This window comes from Cuculus canorus, chromosome 3 (assembly GCF_017976375.1).
Source record: "Cuculus canorus isolate bCucCan1 chromosome 3, bCucCan1.pri, whole genome shotgun sequence".
Lineage (NCBI taxonomy): Eukaryota > Metazoa > Chordata > Aves > Cuculiformes > Cuculidae > Cuculus > Cuculus canorus.
In genome coordinates this window covers 67,503,449-67,525,809 of record NC_071403.1, presented here as the reverse complement: position 1 = coordinate 67,525,809, position 22,361 = coordinate 67,503,449, and the positions used below count along the sequence as shown (strand labels likewise).

At 52.0% G+C, this 22,361-nt stretch overlaps 1 protein-coding gene across 1 annotated transcript; it reads left to right on the top strand.

The window, feature by feature from the left end:
- LOC104061814 (L-gulonolactone oxidase) lies at positions 1–21,692 on the top strand. Its single transcript, XM_054062790.1, has 12 exons — positions 1–127; positions 2,145–2,246; positions 2,900–3,025; positions 4,289–4,383; positions 5,911–6,001; positions 6,476–6,661; positions 18,124–18,231; positions 18,642–18,718; positions 19,724–19,873; positions 20,251–20,415; positions 20,873–20,963; positions 21,282–21,692. The coding sequence occupies exons 1-12, from the start codon at positions 125–127 to the stop codon at positions 21,408–21,410; spliced, it is 1,323 nt and encodes a 440-aa protein (XP_053918765.1). The 5' UTR covers positions 1–124; the 3' UTR covers positions 21,411–21,692.
- The last annotated feature ends 669 nt before the right edge of the window (positions 21,693–22,361 follow it).

Genomic DNA, 22,361 nt, shown 5'->3' with positions numbered 1-22,361 from the left:
TCCAGCTAGGAGAGAAGCTCCTTTTTGACCCACAGGACAGCAACAACCTCTTCTACCCTTGGTCTGGCCAGGATCGCCCCTCCTCTCACTCAACCCAGCAGCATCTCCAGGAGAGGCCAGCAGGATGGTGAGGAAAAGCCAAGAAGGGAATCTCCCAGGTTTTGGGGTGGGAAGGGTGGTCCGTGCAACGTGGAGTCAAGCACCGTGGTTCGGGCTGGTGGGAACAATCAGGTTTTATTGCCAGTTTTGATACAGATTTAATAACCAACATCACCAGGATGAGAAATAGGAAAAGAGAGAGGGAGATCAATCAGGTCAGGCTCTGGCTGTAGAATAGGAGCGTTTTCAAACCCATAGGGGTTTCGTTTTCCTCAATTTTGTTCTTTTGGGGTTCTTTTTAATATTTTTTTCTGCCTCATCGCCTCTATTTCTGGCTCTCAGAGCAGCTCCGCCTTTTACCTTCACGGAGGATTCTGCAGAGCAACCCCTCCTCCCCCCTCACTCCCTGCTGCTCCCTGGGATATCTGCCATAGCTTCCTGATGGCCCTGGCTCCAGGCAGTGTCTCCTCCCTGGGGCAGGGTGATGGGCCATTCTGTCTCCTTGCCCTGCCCAGACCCTAAAAGCAGACTGGAGTGGTGGGAGAAGGGGGTGGCAGGGGAAGGGAATCTGCAGACAACCCTGGGAGAGCCCCTTCAGCACCTCTGGAGAGGTTTGGCCAGTTTCATGTCTGCTCTTCGGGAACTGAGCCCATCAGAGGGGGAAGCCACACCTCGAGTCCTGGGTTCAGTTTTGGGCCCCTCACTCCAAGAGAGACATTGAGGGGCTGGAGCGTGTCTAGAGAAGGGAGACAGAGCTGCGGAAGGGTCTGGAGACCAGGGGTTCTTGAGAGCAGCTGAGGGACCTGGGGCTGTTTAGTCTGGAGAAGAGGAGGCTGAGGGGAGACCTCATCGCTCCCTGCAGCTGCCAGAAAGGAAGTTGGAGCCAGGTGGGTGCTGGTCTTTTTTCCAGAGAGAAAATGGATGGGACAAGAGGAAATGGCCTCAAGTTGCACCAGGGAACATTTAGATTGAATATTGGGAAATATTGACCTACTGAAAGAGCAGCAAAGCCCTGTCAGAGGCTCCCCAGGGCAGTGGTGGAGTTCCCATCCCTGGAGGGCTTAATGAACAGTGTGGCTCTGGCACTTGGGGTCATGGTTTAGTCGGCACGGTGGGGTTGGGCTGACAGTTGGATTGGATGATTTTAGAGATCTTTTCCAACCTTAATGATTCTGTGATTCTATGAGAAGAAAAATGATGGGAAGGGCAGAGGAAGGAGCCTTGGTGGGAACGTGGGATGTGGAGGTTTTGCTGATAGAGAAGAAACTGGAGGGAGTGGGAGCAAGGACACAGCAGGAGATGGCAAGGCAGTTAAAATCATTCCTTGCAGCCAAAGCGGGGCATGTGTTGGTAGGAGAGCAGGTTCCAGTCCTGCCTAGGGCAGAGTGATTCATTATCTTCTCTTGGGCTTTGTGATCAACCCCAGGGCCCCCTAGGTCCTTCCTTGCCCAAACTCCAGCTGGGTTGGCCACAGCCAGGGAGAAACTGTCATAGAATCATTGAATTGTTTGGTTTGGCCTTGAACACATCCAGGAATAGGGCATCCATGACTTCTCTGTCCTGTCCTGCCGGGACCCATCCAAACCACCCTGGGGATGCCTTTCCTTGCGTTAACTCCTGTCTGGAGAAGGGATGGAGCTGGGTCCCCTTCATACCAGGCCTGGGGACAGTGTCTCGAGGTGAATGACTGAGGCTGGAGTGAGGTCCCAGCCTGGTCCCAGTCAGCCCCTCGTGTTGAGGCCATCTGAGAACACCAGGATATGAGGCCGTGCCCGTGGGACATGAGGTAGGCATGGGTGCTGAGACCATGTTTGGGAGGAGATCAGAGCAGAAGAGGCCATGCAAACCAAGCTGACTTGCTCAAATGGAGACATCTCTGCTCTGCAGACTCAAGGTGCTGAGATGAACCTTTGTGTCTGTGAGTAATTAATATTTTTGGAAGCCTGCTTCTGGTATGGTAGTCTTGGCAGAGGAACAATGGGCTGTGTGGAAAAGCAGGAGAGGCACTTGCTTTCTTCTGCTTTAGCTCTTGGTTTTTGATCCAGGTTTACGGCCAAGGAGGAGTCAAGTTCCAGAACTGGGCCAAGACCTATGGCTCCTCTCCAGAGCTATACTTCCAGCCCACCTCAGTGGAGGAGATCCAGGAGGTAAGGAGGGTGGTTCCAAGAGACAACCCATTATGAACGAAGGGGAGGAAAGGCCAGGAAGGGCTGTGGTGCTCCAATGTGTTCATTCAGAGAGATTCCCGATGGTGACAGCCTGAGTCTTCCTCTTGGTCCCAAGAGATGGCCCATCCTACTAAACTGCACATCTTCTTCACCAGATGTGTAAAACACCTGAAAGACACAGAGAACCAGCATACCTGGCCTCAGGTGGACTCTGTTCCTTGGGCATCAGCATCTGGCATCCTTCTGGGGTCTCCTGCCTGCCCCAGTTGCCGTGCTGATCGGTGGGAGTCCTGTGTCACTTTTGTCACCCCAGAGATGCCTCTGTTACCCTGAGTGTCTCAGGTGGGAATTGCCTCTTTTGGGATCATAGAATAGTTTGGGTTGGAAGGAGCCATTAGAGGTTATCTATTCCAACTCCACGAATGATCCCAAGGACATTAACACCCAAGGAGGGTGGTGTTAACCCCAGATAATGAGTTATCCAAGTCATATATCCAAGTCATGACATGAAGGATGTCAGCTGTGGGTGAGGTTTGAGCTTGGAATGTTTCACAATGCCTCTGGCACTGCCCATAGCACATGGCTTTGAGGGAGATGTTGGATGCTCAGGGCTTTGCCTGTTATCTCTGCAGATCCTGGATATGGCCAGGCAGTGGAAAAAAAGGGTGAAGGTGGTGGGTGGTGGTCACTCTCCTTCGGACATCGCCTGCACTGATGACTTCATGATCCAAATGGGGAAAATGAACAGGGTCCTCAAGGTGAGACCAGTCTCTGGAAGGTGGTGTGGTAGCCCTGAAATGTGGTGGGACCCCTGTTCATGTCCAGTCTCTGGAAGGTGGTGTGGTAGCCCTGAAATGTGGTGGGACCCCTGTTCATGTGCCCACTGTGGGCATTGTACCAACACTGCCATACCCAGGGTGAGAGGTGAAAGGATGGAGAGGCTTTCCTCTCCTCACAGCCAGGAGCTTTCCCAAACCAGATCTTGAAACAGTTGCGAAAGACTGGGGAATTCACATTTCCCCAGTGGAAAATTGTCCCTTGTGCACTGGAAGCACTTGAAGCAGCTACAAAAATGCGAAGTAGTGATGTCTTTTCAGCATGCATTCAGTGAGGGTTTAACCTTGACATGTTGTCCTCATCACACCATGGTCTGCTGGATGGGTTGGAGGTACCTGGAGCTTACAAAGGTGCCTTAGGCACAGTGTCCTGCAAAGACTTGGCTGAACATCCATGGTTCGTTCTTGAACCAGGTGGGAAATGTCCTTGTAATAGATTGGTGCATTCAATGACACTGGGAAGGAAACAGCTCTTGCTGGCTGCCTGTGGGTCATATCCTGACCAAATCTGGAAAAGTAGGAGCTGCTGGGAGGGAGAGATTTTCCTGCCCTCAGCTTTGCATCCAGACCCCCAGCATTTAGAGGGGTACTGGGCTCTTACTGGGCCTTCATGGCTGGCATTGTGAGCCTCTGTAGACGTGTGTGTGAAGCTGAAGATGAAAAAATCCTGGCTCTAGCAGCATATTCTGAGAGTTGAATCATTACTGGTAATTAATAGCAATGCCTAATTAAGGAACAGCTTCCTCCCTGACAGCTCTGTCTGTCAGAAGTGGGATGAGTAGCTCCTAATGGGATTAAGCTGTCCTTCCACCAGGACCTGGCTAAAGCTGGTTGAGCAACACAGGAGGGCTGAAGGTAGAGCTTTGCTGGGGAAATGTGTTCTCCCTTGTGTTGCCCAACACTTGGGAGATGTTATGGGAGAGGTGACACATCCCTGAGTGGGGGCAGAGTAGAGAGGAGTGGTGGCTGGACCAGGGTCAGGCACCGTTGGGTTGGATGAGGTTTGGGTTGGGTGAAGGTCTGAGAGAGGTGGCAGCTCACAGTGGAGCAAGTCTCTCATGATACATATCTCTCCGGTACAGACATTATCAACTGCATTGGTAAGAGTAGAGGTATTTTCCATGCTAAGTCTCTTCTCCAAGCTGTATGACCTTCCTGTCTCCTCTCACATTCTATCCTTTGCAGGTAGACAAGGAGAAGCAGCAAGTGACGGTGGAAGGTGGGATTTTCCTCTCGGATCTGAACATCGAGCTGAGCAAGCACGGGCTGGCCTTGGCCAAGTGAGTGGGACACATGCACAGGGTAATCCCTGGGTCTTCTCCAAGGTGTCCATCCTTGCCCCAGGTCAAGTGCTGGAACATGACAAACCAGGAATGTTTGAAGAGCTTTTACTGCAGAACAAGAGTGTTTAATTCAAGATCTGATCTTCCACCAGGGTTCTGCAGACCACAGGTCAATCCCCTCTGTGATGGAATAGCTGATACTGCCTTGCAGCAGGAGACTGGACAAGGGGAGCCTTTATACCCATACCAACCCTATGTTCTCATTGCACCCACCAGGCTGGTCCTTTCCCTCTTATGAAGGAAAACTGGGCTTCCTGGCCCTAAAAAGATGAGAGGACCCCTCCTGGGATGCCTTGCATGGGGCAGAGACTGACACCAGGCAGAGGCAAAGGAGGTTGATGGCAAACCAAATCAGGTAGAAATGAGTTTTTGATGGCTGTCAGAAGATCTTAGCAGAAGGCATGGGAGAATCCTTGCTCTGCTCTGCCTTGGGACGTCTGCTGTCTCCAGAAGGTGGACATGATGGGTTGGGGGTCAAGGGCTGTCCTGGTGCATAGGATGAGATGCCTCCAGCTGATAACATCTGATCCCTCTGCCTCCAACACGTGTGGTTCTCTCAAAACCAGTGTGGCCATCAGGAGTAGGGAAGGGATCATCCCTCTGCGGTCAGCGCTGGTGAGGGCACACCTCAAATCCTGGGTTCAGTTCTGGGCCCCTCACTCCAAGAAAGGCCTTGAGGGGCTGAAGCGGGTCCAGAGAAGGGGAATGGAGCTGAGGAAGGGTCTGGAGCCCAGGGGTTCTGGGAGCGGCTGAGGGCCCTGGGGCTGTTTAGTGTGGAGAAGAGAAGGCTGAGGTGAAAGCTTAGAGAAGCCTCGTGGTACTGAAAGGGGCTCCAGGAAAGCTGGGGAGGGGTTCTTGATCAGGGATTGCAGGAATAGGATGAGGGGGAATGGGTTTTGGATGAAAGAGGGGAGATTGAGATAAGATCTTAGGAAGAAATATTTTCCTATGAGAGTGGTGAGGCACTGACCCAGGCTGAAGGGATGGACCTTGGTCTGCAGACCTCATGCTTGCAGGTGCTACTTCCAGTCCTGCTCCTCAGTGATCTTTCTGGGATAAACACAGATTCTTCACCCTATGCTCTAATCACATGTGGAAGGGATGTCTCCACTCCAGCGAGTCTCTTCAGGCTGATGGGGAGAGATAGGGGTGTGAGATGGGGTACAGCTGATTTGACCATAGTGAGCTGTGCACACCAGCCACCTCTTGCTCCCTGTGGAATATAGTGACATGCTGATAGATAAGTCCCATGGAGATGTGCACACATAGCCAACAAACCCACAAGTTGTTGCAAGGTACCCAGAAGAGTGGAAAACCCTGTTCATTGGGGTAGAGGAGTTGTCCTGGGAGACTCTGGACAGGCATGTGAGTTCTGCACACAGCGTTTTGCCTGGCACAGTGAGCTGTGCTCCACATCATGTCCCACATGCTTGGATCCTCACCAGCCCCTTCCTCTGCCTCCAGCTTAGGAGCCGTTTCTGAGGTGACAGCGGCCGGTGTGATCGGGACAGGGACACACAACACAGGGATCAAGCATGGCATCCTCCCCACCCAGGTAAGACACAAGTCGAGGGTGTCAATGCATGGACTTCTGCATTTGAAGGCTTCAGGGGAGGGATCCCATCATCTGGTCTGGGTCTGGTAAGGAAGGAGCGCACTGTACTCAGCAAGCAGGTGTAGTCCTGCCCTCCCAGGATGGAGCTGCCATGGGGGGCCACCAAGTCCCCCCTGCACACCCAGACCTCCCCTTCTGCCAGGCTAAATATGATCCAGTCCAAAACTGCTCTATCCCTGTGCTTTATGGTGTGCATCCTCCAGAGAGAGAAGAATCCTTTTCTGTCACTGCATCAAAGGTGGCAGGAGAGGCGCTGGTGGAGCCAAGCTCACCAAAAGCACCCTGTGATGCTGGTTGTGATATGGGATTCCCCTTGCTTAGCCTCCAGCTGTAAGATTTGGGATGGATGCAAGGTCTGTGGATGGAGATGGGACACACTGAACACTCACTGAGGCTTTGCTCCACTCTTGGCAGATCATAGCGCTCACACTGCTGACAGCCTCAGGGGAGATCCTGGAATGCTCTGAGTCCATCCACGTGGACATCTTCCAGGCTGCCCGCCTGCACCTCGGCTGCCTGGGCATCATACTCACAGTCACCTTCCAGTGTGTGCCCCAGTTCTACCTGCACGAGGTCACCTTCCCCTCCACTCTCACTGAGGTATGCCATGATCAATGATATTGACAGCGAGATTGAGTGCACCCTCAGCAAGTTTGCAGATGACACCAAGCTGAGTGGTGTAGTTGCCACACCAGAAGGACAGGATGTCATCCAGAGGAACCTGGACAGACTGGAGAAGTAGGCCTCTGGGAAATTTGTGGGGTTCAACAAGGCCAAGTGTAAGGTCCTGCACCTGGGCTGGGGCAATCCCCATTTTCAGTACACAATGGGGGATGATGTACTTGAGAACAGTCCTACTGAGAAGGAGTTGGGGGTGCTGGTCGATGAGAAGCTTGACATGAGCCAGCAATGTGCGCTTGCAGCCCAGAAGGCCAACCGTGTCCTGGGCTGCATCAAAAGAAGCGTGGCCAGCAGGTCGAGGGAAGTGATTCTGCCCCTCTATTCCTCTCTTGTGAGACCTCATCTGGAGTATTATGTCCAGTTCTGAAATCCTCAATGTGAGAAGGATATGGAACTGTTGGAATGGGTCCAGAGGAGGACTACAAAGATGGTCAGAGGGCTGGAACACCTTCCCTACGAGGACAGGCTGAGAGAGTTGGGCTTGTTCAGCGTGGAGGAGAGAAGGATCAGAGGAGATCTTATAGTGATCTTCCAGTACCTGAAGGGGGCCTACAGGAAAGATGGAGAGGGGCTATTCATAAAGGCTTGTGGGGACAGGACTAGGGGGAATGGGTATAAACTGGAGAGGGGCAGATTCGGACTAGACATTAGGAAGAATTTCTTCCCTATGAGAATGGTGAGACACTGGAACAGGTTCCCCAGTGAAGTTGTGGCTGCCCCATCCCTGGAGGTGTTCAAGGTCAGGTTGGATGGGGACTTGGGCAGTCTGATTTAGTGGGATGTCCCTGCCCATGGCAGGGGGGTTGGAACTAGATGATCTTTAAGGTCCCTTCCAACCCTAACTATTCTATGATTCTATGAGTGATGCTTTCAAAGCCTCCTTGGGGATAACCAAAGTCCTTGGTGAGGTGACATAGTTGGAGAAAGATTGGAAAGTGGTTATGCTCTGGTAGAAGATCCCACATTTGTGTCTTGCTCACATGGTGCACCTTCATGGCACGTTTCATGATGCCCTTTAAGCTGGAAACCTCTCCAGGGTGACAAAGGAGGGGAAGCAAAAGTCACGTTTCTTGGCAAAAGAAACGACACTGCTATTGGAACTTGTGGTTCCAATGCTACATCTTTGTTGCAAACATGGACAGTGGGACTGAGGGCACCATCAGCAAGTTTGCCGATGGCAACAAGCTGCGTAGAGTGGTCAGCATGCTGGAAGGAAGAGATGGCATCCAGAAGGACCTGGACAGGCTGGAGAGTTGGGGCTGTGAGAACCTCACGAAGTTCAACAGGGCCAAGGACAAGGTCCTGCAGCTGAGTCAAGGCAATTTCAAGCACCAATCCAGGCTGGGCAGAGAATGGATTAGGAGCAGCCCCGAGGAGAAGGACTTGGGGTGCTGGGGCTGAGAAAATCAACATGAGCTGGTGAAGGGCGCCTCTGCTCTGCTCTGGTGAGATTCCCACCTCAGGTTCATGGTTTAGTTGGCACAGTGGGGTTGGGCTGATAGTTGGACTGGATAAGCTTAGAGGTCTTTTCCAACCTTAATAATTCCATGATTCTATGATCATCCTCACTTCTCAGCATTGGTTGTCTTCTGCCTGACTCAGCCCAGAGGTGATGGAAATTGGATCTCCAGCTGTGGTCTCTCCCTCGTCTACAGCCCCATGGGTTTTAAACTGCTCCCCATCTCGTGAGCAATGTCTGAGCCTCATTGCAGAGAGGCATAAGCAAGGGGAAGGGTAGCTGCTGCAGTGGGGAGCTGCTCCAAGCTTATTGTGACGCCAGCAGTCCCACCAGAGCAGGGATGGAGGTTTGCCCATAGCCATCAGCTTCATCTTCCCTGGGCTGCCTCAGAGCTGCAGCGGGGCTGAGTACGGAAGCTTCAGCGCAATTGAGTTAGAGTTTCTGATAGAGCTTGCAGACATCAGCACTTGCTTTTGGCTGTCAGAAGTGTCACAATGAGATGGATCAGCCAATGCCTCTGCTCTGTTTAACCCAGTGTTTGCAGATGCCAGCAGGTCAGTGGAGATGTGGTAACTCCAGGCACGCATGACTAAGCCTAATGCAGATTTCATGTTCCAGCTGGAGAAAATTGCCCTTGCTGGATATCCTGGGCGGGTTTGAGGAGCTGATGTGCTGCCTGGACTAAGTAAGAACAAGAAGATTTTGTCTGTGCTGAGCCAGCCTCCCCTGGAGGCAAGCAGTGCCTAGCTGAGTCCTGGAGGAGAGGAGTAGCATTCCGCAGGGCATGGTTGCTCCCATGAGTGAGCTGTGTGCTCTCCAGGGAGGTGTCAACTCCCATCTTGTTGCCACCGGCTGCACAGCTAATGGAGACCTTTGTTTTTTCTAGCAACAGATGGGCCACTTAAAATAGTCTATGAGCACAATTCCAGGCTGGGGGTGGGTGATGGACTGAAAGACGATCTGAAGACAATGACTTGTGATGCTAGAGGCTGAGAAACTCCACATGAGCTGGCAATGTGCACTCGCAGCCCAGAAACCAACCATGTCCTAGGCTGCTTCCAAAGCAATGGGACCAGCAGGGCCAGGGAGGGGATTCTACCCCGCTGCTCCACTCTGGTGAAACCTCACTTGGGGCCGTGTCCATCTCTGGAGTCCTCAGCGCAGGAAGGACATGGATCTCAGCACAGGAAGGACAAGTCCAGAGGAGGCCATGGAGATGATCCAAAGGCTGGAGCATGTCCCATCTGAGGCCAGGCTGAGAGGGTTGGGGTTCAGTCTGGAGAAGAGAAGGCTGTGGGGAGATCTTAGAGCAGCCTCCCAGTACTGAAAGGGGCTCCAGGAAAACTGGGGAGGGGCTCTTGATCAGGGAGTGCAGGGACAGGATGAGGGGGGATGGTTTGGAGGTGCAAGAGAGGAGATTGAGATGAGATCTTAGGTAGAAATGTTTTCCTGTGAGGGTGGGAAGGCCCTGGTCGAGGTTGCCCAGAGAAGTGGTGGCTGCCTCATCCCTGGAGGTGTTCAAGGCCAGGTTGGGTGGGGCCATGAGCAACCTGATCCAGTGGGAGGTACCCCTGCCCATGGCAGGAGGTTGGAACTGGATGGGCTTTCAGGTCCCTTAAAACCCAAACCATTCTAAGATTCTGTGATCTTGTCCTTTTGATGATAACTTTGTCCTTTCCCATGTGCGACATCTGGGTATTTGGGGGGGTAGGGACTCTACATCTCCCAGTGCAAAGTTGAGTTTAACTCTTTTTATGAGCTGAACTTGGGACAAACTGTGCTGGAGATGAGAAGGAGTGTGATGGGTGACACCTTTCAAGGACCAGACTGAGCAAATTCCTTCTCAAGATCCATATCTGGAGTTGCATTTGAGTTGTGTGATGGAAAACTCCCACTAAACCAGTTGTCATGTTTCTTTTGGACTTGTCCATGTCCATCTCACCAAAGGTTCAAATCACCCAGACTAAGTTGCATGGCTCTAGTCCTGGCCCATGGGGGACATCCTCAAGAGAAGTGTCTTTCTGAGGAGGGTTTCTGACCTCCTCTCTCATACATTAGGATCTTGCATGACTTTAAAGGCTTCACATGCTTTCTTTTCCCCGTCAAGCTCTTCTGCTGTCCTGCCATCCATCATCTCCATTGTCACCTCTTCATGGCCACATCTTGGATGTAACTCATGAAAGGACACTTGATTTACCATGGAGAGCATTAGAAGTTTAGGTCCTTGCTCAGCACAGTGCTGAGGCACTGGGGACAGTGTCCTAGGATGCTGTTTCAGAGATATTCAGTGCTGGAGTTGCTGCTTTCATCTGTGGCAGGAACCAGCCTGAAAAAGGCTAATTTCCCTCAAAATGCTCTTTTTTGGGCAGCATATCTCCTGGGCTTGCATATCTCCTTTGGCCTCCACGTGACTCTGTGGCCAATGGTGGGTGTGATCCAGCTCCCTTAGAAAGCCTTTTGAAGGCCTTGTGGGCATTTCCATAGAGAGAACTGAAGGAATTCTTTCTCCAGGGAACACATCAAAACCAACTTTCCCTGCCTCTGCCATTATATAAACTCCTTTTAACTGCTGCATGCATTTCCTTGGAGCCCTCCCACCCTCACAGTGCTGGGAGGTCAGATGGAGTGTACTGTTCCATCTGGTGTTCAGCCTCTCCATGTCTTGGACAGCCTGGCACAGCCACTGTATCAGGATGTGACCTAATCCCTTGAGCTGAGCAGTCATCCAGCATGTCCCAGCTCTCTGGCACCAGATCATCACTGGAGGCTGCAGCATTGCACAAGCTAAAGCTTACAGAGAAGGGGCCACCTGCAAGACCTGGTGACCTTCTAAACACTGTGTAGACTTACTGCATTCATAGAATCATAGAATCTCTTTGTTGGAAAAGACCTTTAAGATCATCAAGTCCAACCATATCTGTCCACTGCTAAACCAGATCCCTGAGCATCTCATCCACACATCTTTTAAACACTTCCAGGGATGGCAACTCAATCATCTCTCGGGCAGCCTCTGCCAGAGCCTGAGAACCCTTTCCATGAAGAAATTGTTCCTGACGTCCGATCTGAACCTGCCCTGGTGCAACTTGAGGCCATTTCCTCTCATTCTATCACTGTCACTTGGGAGAAGAGACCAGCACCCACCTGGCTACAACCTCCTTTCAGGCAGTTGTAGACAGTGATGAGGTCTCCCCTCAGCCTCCTCCTCTCTAGGCTAAACAACCCCAGGTCCTTCAGCAAGGGAGTTAGACTGCAAGGAGTTAGATTTCTGGATGGGGAAACCTAGGCACAAAGTCCATCCAGAAGAAGAAATTAGTGGCAATGGAAAGGAATCTTTCCAGGAGCGTGGATCTGCTTCAACTACTATTTGTTCTCCTGTGGTCTCACGTCCCCAAAAACATCCTCATCCGTTGTCTCATTTGAGTCCCACAGGTCCAGTTCCAGCCTTGGCTAATAACAGCACAACCCTTTGTTAAGTCAGGCTCATGAAAAATAAATAGTACTTGGACAACAGCAGCAAAATACATTGCAAGATTGATCAGAGCTGTGGTGCTAGTAAAGCTCCAAGAAACGCTGTCCTTAATTTTTTAAGGACTGAATTATTCAGCATCTCATTGGGGTGGCTCAAACACCACCACAAACATGAATTTAACGTGCTTTTGCAGTATCTTCTTCGTAAGCCCTGATCCAAAGCGACCTAGTGGTTCTTGTTCTGTACCATGGGCAGCTGGGCTGAGCAGGGATGGGCATGGAGAGGTCCATGCCCCTTACCTGAGGCCATTAGCACGTCTGCCTGCCTGCTGTGACCCCCAACCAGTGGCTGCACCACAGCAGTCAAGAGCTGAGTCATTGAGCACTGGAACAGGCTGCCCAGGGAGGTGGTCGAGTCACCTTCCCTGGAGGTGTTTAAGGAACGGGTTGATGAAGTCCTTAGGGACATGGTTTAAGGGAGTGTTAGGAATGGTTGGACTCGACGATCCACGATCCAGTGGGCCCTTTCCAACCTGGTGATTCTATGATTCTATGATGACTTCAGGGTTTTATTTTCCCTGGCAGGAGGAAAGGAAAGTCAAATGAATAAGAGAAACCCACAAAGATATTTCTCCAGCCTGCAGGGAGTTCCTTACCAATATTTTAAGCTGAAAGAGGGAAGACTGAGATGAGATCTCAGGAAGAAATGTTTTCCTGTGAGGGTGGGGAGGCCCTGGCCCAAGTTGCCCAGGGAAGTTGTGGCTGCTCCATCCCTGGAGGTGTTCAAGGTCCAGGTTGGAGCGGGCTTTGAGCAACCTGATCCAGTGGGATGTGTCCCTGCACATGGCAGAGTGTTGGAACCGGATGGGCTTTGAGGTGCCTTCCGACCCAAACCATTCCATGATTCTATGATGCTATGATTTTCAGTTTCCAAAGGTGATGAGTCCGTGTTTAATGGCTTGGGAACATCTTTAGCCTCTGAACTGCCTATTTGCTCCCCTGGTGCCCTGCAGCATAGAGTTCCCTGCTTTAAATGCATTTAATTACATTTAAACCTGCCAGCTCCTTACAGCCTGGTGTTCACCCACTCTGTTAGACTTCACTGCATCCTCTAGAGCCTTTCCTCAGCTAAATTGTCAAGTTTGCTGTTGTTTTACACCTCCTAATCTGCCTTTGAGATAGGAAACTTAAGCTGACGTGCAGGATAACTCCGCTGTCCTGAGCTTTACCCTGCTCAGCATCATCTGGCTACGTCTTCTGCACAGCTCAGCCCATCTTTCCCCATCCCTTGGGGCTGTTAGGAGGGTGAAACATGAATGCACTCTATAAATGTTAATGCCATTATCAATTCTCGGCCATCGCTTGTTCCTCGCCTGCTTACAGATCTCCGGCTTTCATGTCGAGTGGCCCAGTGAGGCGGAAGAGAATAATGGCAAGGGAGCAGGTTGCGTGAAATATTTAAGCCTGAGTTATCTAAGACATTGCAAATAATATATGTGTCAGAGCAGCCTGCCTTGGATTTGTAGTTATATAAAGATCTGCTTGCTTTCTTTTCTGGCCTCGTGATTATCTTTATCACTGGGATAAACTCAGCTGCTCAAGCTGCTGAAAGTGACCAGGAGCAAAGCACGAGACTGAGAGGGTTCATTGCACAGCTGAGGTCACCGGAGAGATCTGCAGAGCATCCTTGGATGGTGACAGGGATTGAGTCAGCTTCTGCCTACCTCAGACCAGCTGGGAGGCCGATGAGGATGGGTCAGACTTTCATAAGATATTTCTTCACCTGATCTTTGCACTGTGGGGCTTCCTGAGCTGGTGGTGGTTTGTGTATCAAATCCTAGGTTTAGTTTTAGGCCCCTCACTCCAAGAAAGACTTTGAGGGAACAGAGCGCGTCTGGAGAAGGGGAACGGAGCTGGGGAAGGGTTTGGAGCCCAGGGGTTCTGGGAGCGACTGAGAGACGTGGGGTTGTTTAGTCTGGAGGGGAGGCAACTGAGAGGAGACTTCATGGCTCTCTGCGGCTCCCAGAAAGGAGGTTGGAGCCAAGCAGGGGTCAGACTCTTCTTCCACATAGCAAGTGATGGGATGAGAGGAAATGGCCTCAAGTTGCACCAGGGGAGGTTTAGATTGGAAATTTGGAACAATTTCTTTATTGAAAGAGTGGTGAAGAGGCTGCCCGGGGCAGTGGTGGGGTCGCCATCCCTGGAAGTGCTAAAAAAATGTGTGGCCATGGCAATTAGGAACATAGTTTAGTCAGCACAGTGGGGTTTGGCTGATGGTCAGACTGGATGATCTTTCAAACCTTAACGATTATATGACTCTATACATGTAATGAGTTGATTTTCTCACCCAGGAAGATCTCTGATCTGCTTCTGAACCCATGCAAAATTTTAACCATCCGCAGCCTTGCACAGGTCAGCAACACGGTGGGTGAAGAAGAAGTGCTTCTTTTGGTCTGAGCCTACCACTTCCTAACCTAAATCTAACCTAATCCCTAACTCATGGGAGATGTCTCAGGCACCTGGGATGGATCATAAAATCATAGAATCATGGAATGATTTGGACTGGAAGGGACATTAAAGCCCATCCATTTCCAATCCCCTGTCATGGGCAGGGACACATCCCACTGGATCAGGTTGCTCAAAGCCCCATCCAACCTTGCCTTGAACACCTCCAGGGATGGGGCAGCCACCACTTCTCTGGGCAACCTGGGCCAGGGCCTCCCCACCCTCACAGGAAAACATTTCTTCCTAAGATCTCATCTCAATCTCCCCTCTTGCACCTTCAAACGGTTCCCCCTCATCCTGCCCCTGCAGCCCCTGATCAAGAGCCCCTCCCCAGCTTTCCTGGAGCCCTTTTCAGTACTGGAAGCTGCTCTAGGGTCCCCCTGGAGCATTCTCTTCTCCAGGCTGATAAATCCCAACTCTCTCAGCCTGTCCTTGTACAGGAAATGCTCCAGTACTCGGATAATCTCCGTGGCCTCCTCTGAACTTGGTCCAACATATTCATGTCCTTCCTGTGTTGAGGACTCCAGACCTGGACACAGGGCTGCAGGTGGGGTCTTACCAGAGCAGAGGGACAGAATTCCCTCCCTCCCTGCTGGTCACAGTTGTTTGGATGCAGTTCAGGACATGGTTGCCTTTCTGGGCTCCAAAGCAAAGGGATTTGTTCTGGGCTCCTGGAAGGTAAGCAAAGGCAAGCAAAATCTTCTGGGTCCCTGCATTTTCCAGGGTCATTTCTGTTGTGTGGCTTGGACACATTTCAGTGATAAGATTTCCACTGCCTTACCTCTGTCTCCATGTCCAGCACTCAGCCAGCAGACAACATCTTCAAGGACTCCCAGAGCCAGCTCACTCACTGCCTTCAGCTCCTGCCCACTGTGCTGTAATTATCCTACAAAGACACAAGCTTATTTTCTTCCAACCGATATCACAAGGATCAAAAGCACACATTGAAAAGGTCACCTCACTGTCGATTTGCTTCTGTGCTCAAACGCCGAGGCTCTAAGACAAGGAGACTTTGGCAGGATGACTTAGGAAAGCTGCATCCTTCTTTTCCCTGCTTATTTTACTGATGGATGCATTTGTTCTTAAACCAAACCCATTAAAACATGGGGTGGTACCTTTAGCCCTGCTTATACTTGCACAGTCATTACAACAATTTCCAACATAAGAACTTCTCTGGCTGGAAAAGAGGCTATTTTGGGAACATCCTAGAGAGATGTGTGACTCTTCACAGGATTCAGATGTGAATCATAGTATCGTGGAATGGTTTGGGTTGGAAAGGACCTTAAAGCCCATCCAGTTCCACCTCTCCCCGCCACAGGCAGGGGCACCTTCCGCTGGATGAGGTTGCTCAAAGCCCCATGCGACCTGGCCTTGAACACCTCCAGGGATGGGGCAGCCACCACTTCTCTGGGCAACCTGGGCCAGGGCCTCCCCACCCTCACAGGAAAACATTTCTGCCTAAGATCTCATCTCAATCTCCCTTCTTGCACCTTCAAACCATTCCCCCTCATCCTGCCCCTGCACCCCTTAATCAAGAGCTCCTCCCCGGCTTTCCTGGAGCCCCTTTCAGTCCTGGGAAGCTGCTCTAAGGTCTCCCTGGAGCCTTCTCTTCTCCTGGCTGAACAACCCCAACTCTGTGTACAGGAGGTTCTCCAGCTCTTGGATCATCTCCATGTCCTCCTCTGGACTTGCTGCAAGATATTCGTGTCCTTCCTGTGCTGAGGACTCCAGAACTGGATGCAGGACTCCAATGGGGTCTCACCAGAGCGGAGCAGAGGGGCAGAATCCCCTCCCTCACCCTGATGGTCTCACTGCTCTGGATGCAGTCTAGGACACAGTTTGGCTTTCTGGGTTGTAAGCACACATTGCCAGCTCATGTTGAGCTTTTCATCTTCTAGTATCCCAAGTCCTTCTCCACAGGGCTGCTCCCAACCCATTCTCTGCCCAGCCTGGATTTATGCTTGAGATTGCCCTGACACAGGTGCAGGACCTTGCACCTGGCCATGTTCTGCTTTGTGAGATTCTCACAGCCCCACTTCTCCAGCCTGTCCAGGTCCCTCTGGATGTCATCCTTGCCCTCCAGTGCAGGGACTGGAGGCGCAGTGACTGCACCACACGGCTTGGTGTGTCCAGCAAACTTGCTGAGGGTGCCCTCAATCCCACTTTCCATGTCTGCGACAAAGATGTTGAACAGCACCGGTCCCAATACCAACCCTTGCAGAACAACTCTCATCACCAGTCTCCACTAGGACACTGAGCCAATGAAGGTGAAGACAGCAGCATTAGCATTAATTCTCACCATTTACAGGAATGCTTTCTTTCTCTTCCCATCCTCCCTGCTTTAACAGGCCATGGGATTATGGCAGTGCAACCCCACAAAGACCCTCACCCTGTGGCAGGGTCACAGCAAGATGCTTGATATTAAAGCAGTCCAGCCTGGTGATTAATAGCTCATTAAGACAAATAACTCAATTAATCCAAACAGAAAAGAGCATCTTCACAGCCAAGGTTGCCGTGACCTTCCTGGGGTTATATCCATGGGTCATGTCATCTTCTCTTGGGTCAAGAAACTCCTCGAAGCAAAGCTGATGGGTTTTTAAGCCTTTCTGCAGAGCTATGGGAGATCTTTGGAGGTGGTTAAAGAGGCTGTTTTCAGGTTGGAGAGGTGCTGGTCTGGCCAAAATAGCACTGTGTGCACAGAGTGCCTCTACCCTTGCATGCACTGGGACGAGGACTGAAAGGTCTTCTCATTTCTGTGTGTGCTGCTGCATTAGGCAGCAGGGTTTCCTCCAAGTAGACCTGGGACAAGACTCAGGGGGCTCCAAATCCAGGCTGAGTGTGTCCTGGGGCTGCAGTCACCCCCTCAAGCCCCATGTCCTGCATGTCTGCCTGGTTAGACTCTCCATGCTTTGCTGTCCTCGGCTGCTGGCAGGCAGCTCCTCTGAGGGAGCTGCCTTTCCTAAAGCTCTTTTTGTGTCATTATGAATAATTTGGCAATTCTGCATTTGAAGCAGGGAACACCTCTGGGATGGGGCCAAGTTGTGCAGGAATGTTGATCTGCTAAATGGCAGAAAGGCTCTGCAAAGGGATCTGGACAGGCTGGATCCATGGGCCAAGGCCAACAGAATGGGAGTCAACAATGCCAAGTGCCGAGTCCTGCACTTGGATCACAACAACCCTGTGCAGTGCTCCAGACTTGGGGAAGAGGGGCTGGAAAGCTGCCCAGAGGAAAAGGCCCTGGAGTGCTGGTCAACAGTGGCTGAACATGAGCCAGCAGTGGCCAAGGTGGCCAAGAACGCCACCAGCATCCTGGCTTGAATCAGCCATGGTGTGGCAAGCAGGAAAAGCGGAGGGATCATTCCCCTGCACTCGGTGCTGCATTTAGTTTTGGGCCACTCTCTCCAAGAAAGACCTTGAGGGGCTGGAGCACGTCTGGAGAAGGGGAACGAAGCTGGGGAAGGGTCTGGATCCCAAGTGTTCTGGGAGTGGCTGAGGACCCTGGGGCTGTTTAGTCTGGAGAAGAGGAGGCTGAGGGGAGACCTCATCCCTCTCTGTAGCTCCCGGAAAGGAGGTTGGAGCCAGCCAGGAGTCTTCTCCCAAGTAACAAGTGATGGGATGAGAGGAAATGGCCTCAATTTAGGCCAGGGGAGGTTTAGATTGCATAATGGGAACAATTTCTTTCCTGAAAGAGCGGTGAAGCCCTGACAATGGGTATGCCCTGTTTCGTTCTCCAGGTTTTGGGTCCATGGTCTCTGTTATCCCCCTGGTGCATGGCTGGGCTCTATTGGCTCCCTTCCAACCCAGGGCTCACTGATACTCTTCAAACAGACTCCTTGGACCTGCCTCAGCATCCCTAGAAGTCCTCTGAAGTGCCTCCACCTCTGGCTCCCGGGATCCCTTTGCATGGGGGTCAATCACCAAACAGCCCCTGTTTCTCTGGTTGCTGCAGGTCCTTGATCACCTTGAGGACCACCTGAAGAGATCCCAATATTTCCGATTCCTGTGGTTCCCTCACAGTGAGAACGTCAGTGTCATCTACCAGGATCCCACCAACAAGGCAAGTCCCACTGGGTTCCATATGTGAAGGGAGAAGGGCCTGGACAGAAAGCTGGAAGCCCTTACAGAGCTGGTATTTCAGGGTGAGCAAGGGCTGCCAGAGTGGCTGGTCAGGGAAACAGAATTTTGGGACTGGGCTGGACTCTTCCCATGCTCTACAGTCTGGGAGTCCTGGGACAGAGATGCAGCTGAGGCTGTCTAAGCTCTCAGAATCTTCGTGGTCTGGGACTGGATGTGGCTCTGTTTCATCGTGGGAGTGAGATATGAGGAGTCCTGGAATGCCCTTCTCCAAACCCCAGCTTCCAGCTTGGTCCTGGTCCAGGCATGTGCTCCCTTCATGTCTGCTGAAAAGAAAGCTGCAAACCCTCTTAGTGCCTAAAGATCATCACCTTCCTCTGCTTGGCTTTGCAGCCCCCGTCTTCCTCCGCCAGCTGGTTGTGGGATTATGCTGTTGGCTATTATTTGCTGGAGTTTCTCCTCTGGATCAGGTAAGAGCATCTTCTGGGCAGTGGCTGGGGACAAGTGGGGTTGGGTTGTTCAGACCTGGCCTCATCCAGATCTGCTCTCTCCATCTCTACATTGAAATCTGTGTTGACTTGCTGGGAATCCCAAGGAAGATGGCAAGGGAGGACTGTAACCCAAAGCATCCCTTTTCCTAAGGGAGGAGGAGATGCTTGTTCTCCTCCGCAAGCTCCTGTGCAAGAGGAGCAGGTTCGGGCTGGGATTGATGTCTGGGGCTGCACTGCCCTCTTGTGTGCACAGCGATGGAGCAGTCAGCTGAGGCGCTGCGGGTTTACAGCAGAAAAGGAGTTTTTTGGGCAATGGTGTTGGCTGTGAGCATGTCCTGAACACCAGGGTGGAGAGAGGAGATCTAGCCAGGTCAGGGTGGCTATGCTGGAAAGCAGGATCCTGGTTGCACAGGAGCGCCAGGCTGGACTGCATAAATAGGGAGAAGAGGGACTGTGGCCACTTAGGGTCCACCCTGTTCCCAGTAGCCCTCAGTCCCCCAGTGGGAGGTTGCCCAGTGTACAGTCTGGGAGGCACTGAGGTCTCCAGGAAGGGGGAGGAGGTGATGTCTGAGCACCCTTTTTCTAGCTTGCAGCAAGAGGAGGAGGAGGGAGCTGAGGGCAGGTGTGCAAGGTCCAAGACCAGGTAGGGTGAGAACAGGTGAGCTCCCAGCAGGGTTGCACGTCCCCGTGTGCTCCAGCACCCTTGCAGGATTGCAGCTTTGCTGCTTTACTTTCAGCCTTGTGAGAGGCTTGAGAGGGCTTGACCTTGAGACCTTCTGGCTTGGTGCCTGCAAATGTCTGAGTAGGGTGAGCAGGCAAGGGTGCAAGAGCTCCTTTGATCCATCTTGATCCCTTGAGAGGGTAACCCTTTGCCCAGCATCCCCAGGCTGTGGCTTGTGGCATCACAGCTCACAGCCTGCCCTTGGCAAACCCCTGGGCAGCAGCTCTGGGGTCAGATCTCACCTTCTGCTCTCTCCCTTGCAGCACCTTCGTGCCCAGCTTGGTGTGCTGGATCAACCGCTTCTTCTTCTGGCTCCTCTTCAGGTCGCGGGTGGAGAATATTGCCATCAGCTACAAGATCTTCAACTACGAGTGTCGCTTCAAGCAGCATGTTCAAGACTGGGCCATCCCCATGTAAATGGCCCTGCAAACTCTCCCTGTCCATCCCCACCCAGGCTCAGTGTCCAAACCACATGCTATCCCCTGCCTGTGCTCTGCCCCAGCCCCGGAGCAAGAGCAAAGCCGTGGGGAAAGGGACCTGACTAGGAGGCACCATTCCTGTCTGCAAGCTTAGCATGGGGACCCTTCTGCATCCATGTCCTGGGGTACCAAATACATGCTACATCCTGTCTTGGGGCTTTGTGAGCCCAAAGCAGTAGGAGGAATGTTCTGGGACATGCCAAGCTGTTCCCTGAATTAGGGATGGAGCTGTAGGGATGGGAGTTAACCCAGAGAGAGCTGGCTGTGCTCATGCTGGCCTTAACTGTGGCTGGGGGGTTTCTCTTGGGCAGTGAGAAGACAAAGGAAGCTCTGCTGGAGCTGAAGGCCGCCTTGGAGAACAACCCCAAGCTGGTGGCTCACTACCCTGTGGAGGTGCGCTTCGCTCGGAGGGATGAGATCTGGCTGAGTCCCTGCTTCCAGCGGGACAGCTGCTACATGAACATCATCATGTACAGGTGAGCCACGTCCTCCTCTTCTCAAGGTCGGTGTGCTAGTGCACCAGCAGCTGTTCCCAGAGATCCAGCAGTAGCAAATGCACAGCTCAAACACGTTGATGTCCGCTCCTGGTTAGCACTGGCGAGCTGGATTGAATGATCTCCAATACCTTTGCCTGCTCACCCCACCCAGACATCTGCAGGCACCAAGCCAGAAGGAATGGGATGGCCTTAGAGAACCTTGGAGCCACCCATCCCTGTTCTTGAGGATGTTGTCCTACGTGAGGGTATGCCGGCCAAGTACTGGTGGCATGCTGGTCCCCAGTGTTTCCATCAGCTAGTGCTTGTCAAAGCAGAGGTGATGGGTCCCTAGGGTTGCCCTTCTCCCCAGGTTGGGATTTTTCAGGGAGATTTCCTGGGTGTGCAAGTCCCCCCCCCCGAGCTCCTGCTAATGCCAACACTGCCTGATTCCCCCCAGGCCCTATGGGAAGAACGTCCCTCACCTCAACTACTGGCTGACCTATGAGGGCATCATGAAGAAACATGGTGGAAGACCACACTGGGCAAAGGTACCGATGGCCCTGCTCTTTTGGTAGGAGAGTGTGGAAAGGGGTCCTTCCCCTTTCTCCATGGTGACTCTTTTTGGAAGGGGGGATTTGCAGTCGAGAACCGGTCAGAGAAGGGTTCCCACATCAGGCTTGTCCCAGAGGGATATGGATGCCTCGAGGAGATGGCATTCCACTGCTTGCTACCCACCCTGGGCACATAAATAAGGGGATGGAGGTTCCATCACTTCTGCAGGGGCTTCCCATGTGGTGGTGGGGGTCCAAGGCCATCGAGAAGTTCCCCACTGATGGGCAGCCCCCACTGGACACTGTCTCCTGCAGGCCCACAGCTGCACCCGGAAGGACTTTGAGAAGATGTACCCAGCCTTCCCCAAATTCTGCTCTGTCCGGGAGAAGTTGGATCCTACTGGAATGTTCATGAACGCCTACCTGGAAAAGGTGTTTTACTGATGAGGGTAATGCAGGGGATGGAGGAAAGGTCAGCCATCAACTGCAATTCTTGGAATACCTCAAAAATCCTGGTCCTCTGTAGTCCCAACATGCTGCACACCCATGCCCTTGTCTGTCATGATGACAGGCAGGAACATGTTCTGATCTTGATGCTAACAAGGCTCTGCAGTGCCTGGAAGTCTCTTCTGGAAACCAGCAGCTCAAAGGGACAATGTCCCTTTCCCCACCCCACCCACCTGTAAGCCCCAAGTACTTCTCCAAGCCAACATTTCAATAAAGACCTTTCTTTGAGTAGACCTCTGAGCCCATTCTTTCAGCCTTAAGTGTGTGACAGCTTTCAGCCTTAAGTGTGTGACAATGTGAGGACACATTGCCAGCTCATGTTGAGCTTCTCACCAGTAGCCTACATCCTTCTCCTCAAGTTTGCTCCCAATCCTTTCTCTACCCAGCCTGGATTTGTCCTTGGGATTGCCCTGACCCTGCCCTTGGCCTTGTTGAACTCCATGAGGTTCTCACAGCCTCGCCTCTCCAGCCTGTCCTGGTCTCTGGATGCTATCCCTTCCCTTCGGCATGTCAACCACATCACACAGCGTGGTGTCATTGGCAAACTTGCTGAGGGTGCCTTCAATCCCACTGTCCGTGCCTCCAACAAGGATGTTAAACACCACTAGCCCCAATACCAAGCCCTAAAGAACACCGCTTGTCACCAGGAAGGTCAGGTTTGACCTCGAAGAGACTGGTGAACAGCATGAAGAGCAAGTGGGCGAAGACAGAAAGGACTGAGCAGGCACCTTTCCAAGAGGAGGGGTTTGTACGGGCTTAGGTTTGGCCGGTACCTGCTGGGTGAGAGGAGCTACTGACAACTCAATAAATCTGAAGCTCAAAGGTTGTATAAACTTACATTCATCTCAATTTCTTTCTTAATTAAATAATTGTAACTGTATTTATTAA

Bases quoted from the DNA above. Each gene is read 5' to 3' on its own strand.
- LOC104061814 (XM_054062790.1), top strand. The intron at 6,002-6,475 runs GTAAGACACAAG...CACTCTTGGCAG, and splicing joins ATGGCATCCTCCCCACCCAG to ATCATAGCGCTCACACTGCT. The intron at 20,964-21,281 runs GTACCGATGGCC...TGTCTCCTGCAG, and splicing joins GAAGACCACACTGGGCAAAG to GCCCACAGCTGCACCCGGAA.